The sequence below is a fragment of the Charadrius vociferus genome, unplaced genomic scaffold (assembly GCF_000708025.1).
Source record: "Charadrius vociferus isolate BGI_N301 unplaced genomic scaffold, ASM70802v2 scaffold241, whole genome shotgun sequence".
Lineage (NCBI taxonomy): Eukaryota > Metazoa > Chordata > Aves > Charadriiformes > Charadriidae > Charadrius > Charadrius vociferus.
This window is the reverse complement of record NW_009646932.1, coordinates 374,003-376,445: the sequence shown is the minus strand read 5'-3', so window position 1 is coordinate 376,445 and position 2,443 is coordinate 374,003. Positions and strand designations below refer to the sequence as shown.

General features: G+C 65.7%; 1 protein-coding gene across 1 annotated transcript in view; it reads right to left on the bottom strand.

Moving 5' to 3' along the window:
- The window catches only part of BACE1 (beta-site APP-cleaving enzyme 1), a 7,436-nt gene that overhangs the window by 2,433 nt on the left and 2,560 nt on the right, over window positions 1–2,443 (bottom strand). Inside the window, 8 exon segments of the mRNA XM_009894744.1 lie at window positions 13–208; window positions 302–473; window positions 596–692; window positions 694–731; window positions 877–978; window positions 1,114–1,248; window positions 1,343–1,480; window positions 1,773–1,989. Coding sequence (XP_009893046.1) covers window positions 13–208; window positions 302–473; window positions 596–692; window positions 694–731; window positions 877–978; window positions 1,114–1,248; window positions 1,343–1,480; window positions 1,773–1,989 — 1,095 coding nt within the window.

Below are 2,443 nucleotides of genomic sequence, written 5' to 3'. Positions count from 1 at the left end.
TCGTGGTCCTGCTGCAGGCAGTGGAAGCAGCGCCACTGGAACACCATGAGGCAGAGGGGCAGCATGAAGAGGGCGCAGATGGCTGCCATGACGTAGGCGATGGTCATCAGGGTGGACTCGTCCGTCTGCGGGATGTTGTAGCCACAGTCCTCCATGTTGGCGTGCAGGTAGGGCCCCTCCACTGCAGCCGTCCGAAACTCGTCGTGCACTGTGGGCAGGAGAAGGCAGGGCTCTGGCCACCGGGCTACCACTGCATGTCCACGTCCCCTCGCCTCTCCCTCCCTCCAGGCCCAGCCCTCACCGTGGCAGGCACTGACAGCGAAGCCGATGCGCTTGCGGGCACGGTCGAAGACCACGTAGAAGCCCTCCATGATAACTGCACCCATGACGGTGCCTGTGGAGGACTGGGAGATGGCGAACTTGTAGCAGTCATCCTGAGAGGTGGCCACATCCTCCACCGGGCGCAGGTATTGCTGCGGGAAGAGAGGCACTGTCAGGAACGGGGATGGGGGCAGAGCTGTGCCTGCCCAGCACGGTCCTTCCCCTGCAACCAGCTCCAGCCCGCTCTCCGGCTCGGCGCTGGGCAGGGTCTCACCTGGGGCAGGATGGTGATCCGGAAGGGCTGGGTGGGGGCCTCCCCCATCAGGTAGAGGGACAGGACAGGGAAGATGTGCCAGGGGGTGGTAACCCACCTGCCCCCCCACCCAGAAGCCGTCTGGGAACTTCTCCGTCTGCCGGAGGGAAGGGGGAGGTGAGCGGGGCCACGCCGGGCAGGCAGCGGAGATGCTTAGGCTGGTGATGGGCAGCCGCGCTGCCTGCACACCCACACTGGCCCTGGGGACGTGCCCGGGGGGGGCAGGGATGGGTTTCACTGACCGAAGAAGCTGTTTTGATGGATTTCACCGCAGCCTCGAACACCTTCTTTGGCAGCCTGAGGTTGGTGGTCCCACTGTCCACGATACTCTTGTCATAGTTGTACTGGGGGTAGAAGAGGAGTGACGCAGGTGCAAGACCCCGCTCTCCCCCTGCCTGCCCTCAGACTGAAGGCGGATGCCTCCAGCGGCAGCGACAAAGCAGTGCCCCGTAGGGCAGGTTCCCCTGCCGCCCCCTCACCTCTTTGCAGTCCATGTTCAGGTCCTGCCCGTTGACCTCCAGCTTGATGATGATGACCTCGTAGTACCACTCCTTCCGGATGGGTGTGTACCAGATGTCACCCACGTACAGCGAGCGGTCGATGCCACCAATGATCTGCAGGGGGGACAGAAAGTCGCGTCCAACTCTGGCCAGGCACGTGCCCCCCGGGCAGCCCCGCCGGGCTCCCCGCTGCCTGCGGAGCGCTCACCATGCTGCCCCCCACCGATGCCAGGGCCTCCGTCTCGTTGGGCGAGAAGCCTGCCCCGCACAGCTGGAGGGAGAAGATGTTGGGCACCCGTGTCTGCTTCACCAGGGAGTCAAAGAAGGGCTCCAGGCTGTCGTCGGGCTGGTGGGAGGAGAAAGCAGAGGCAGGGGAGGGATGTGTCAGAGCTACCCTCTCCAGGGGCTCTCCGAGCCCCGGGGAGCTCCCCTCGCGAGACCGCTGTGCCCCGAGGGGTCCCGGCTCTGCGTGCTGTTGGAGCAGCGCTCAAGGCCACCTGCACGGCTGCGAGCTGGGCCCCCAGGGACCGAGCGGAGGCAAGGAAAGAGATGATGGAACCCTGCTGGGACAGGGTGTCCACCTCTGCCGGCAGGGCCAGGCAGAGCTGGGGCCCGGCCGGCTGCGAGCCAGGACTCACCCGGGCGATCTCGGCGTACGCCAGCCCCAGGATCCCCTCCCAGTTGGAGCCATTGATGAAGAACTTGTCCGACTCCGTGATGGCAGCAATGTTGGCTCTGACAGTGACGTTGGGGCCATGGGGGATGGTGACAAGGTCAGTGCCCAGTTCCCCTTCCCACTTGCCCTGGGTGTAGGGCACGTACACACCCTTCCGCAGGTCACGGTAGGTGCTGGACCTGTAACGGCATCAGAGCCAGAGTAAGACCTGGGCGGAGGAGTGGGTGCCCACACACATGCGTAGCCGAGCACCTGCAAGCGTGGAGGCGTGCCTGTCCCGCAGCGCGGCGTGGCTGGCTGAGGGCAGCACGTTTCTCTGCACGGGCAGCTGTTGGGGAGCCCCACCACCGGTCGGTGAAGCACCAGGACGGCTCCTTGCAGCCTGGGCAAGGCCGTCACGGGGTGTGGAGGGGACAAGCCCAGATGCCGTTTGCCGTGCACAACAGCCAGCGGCCCAGACACCGTCTTAAACATTGTGAGAGGGCGGAGGGGCGGCCGAGGGCTCCCTCCTTCTCCAGGCACAGAAGGGGCAATGCAGACCCAGCCGGCTCAGAGGCCGCGCTACCTGGCAGGGTCTGGTGGGACGCGCAGCACGCCTCGGTGGCGCTAGGGCTGTGTCACGGGTACACGCAG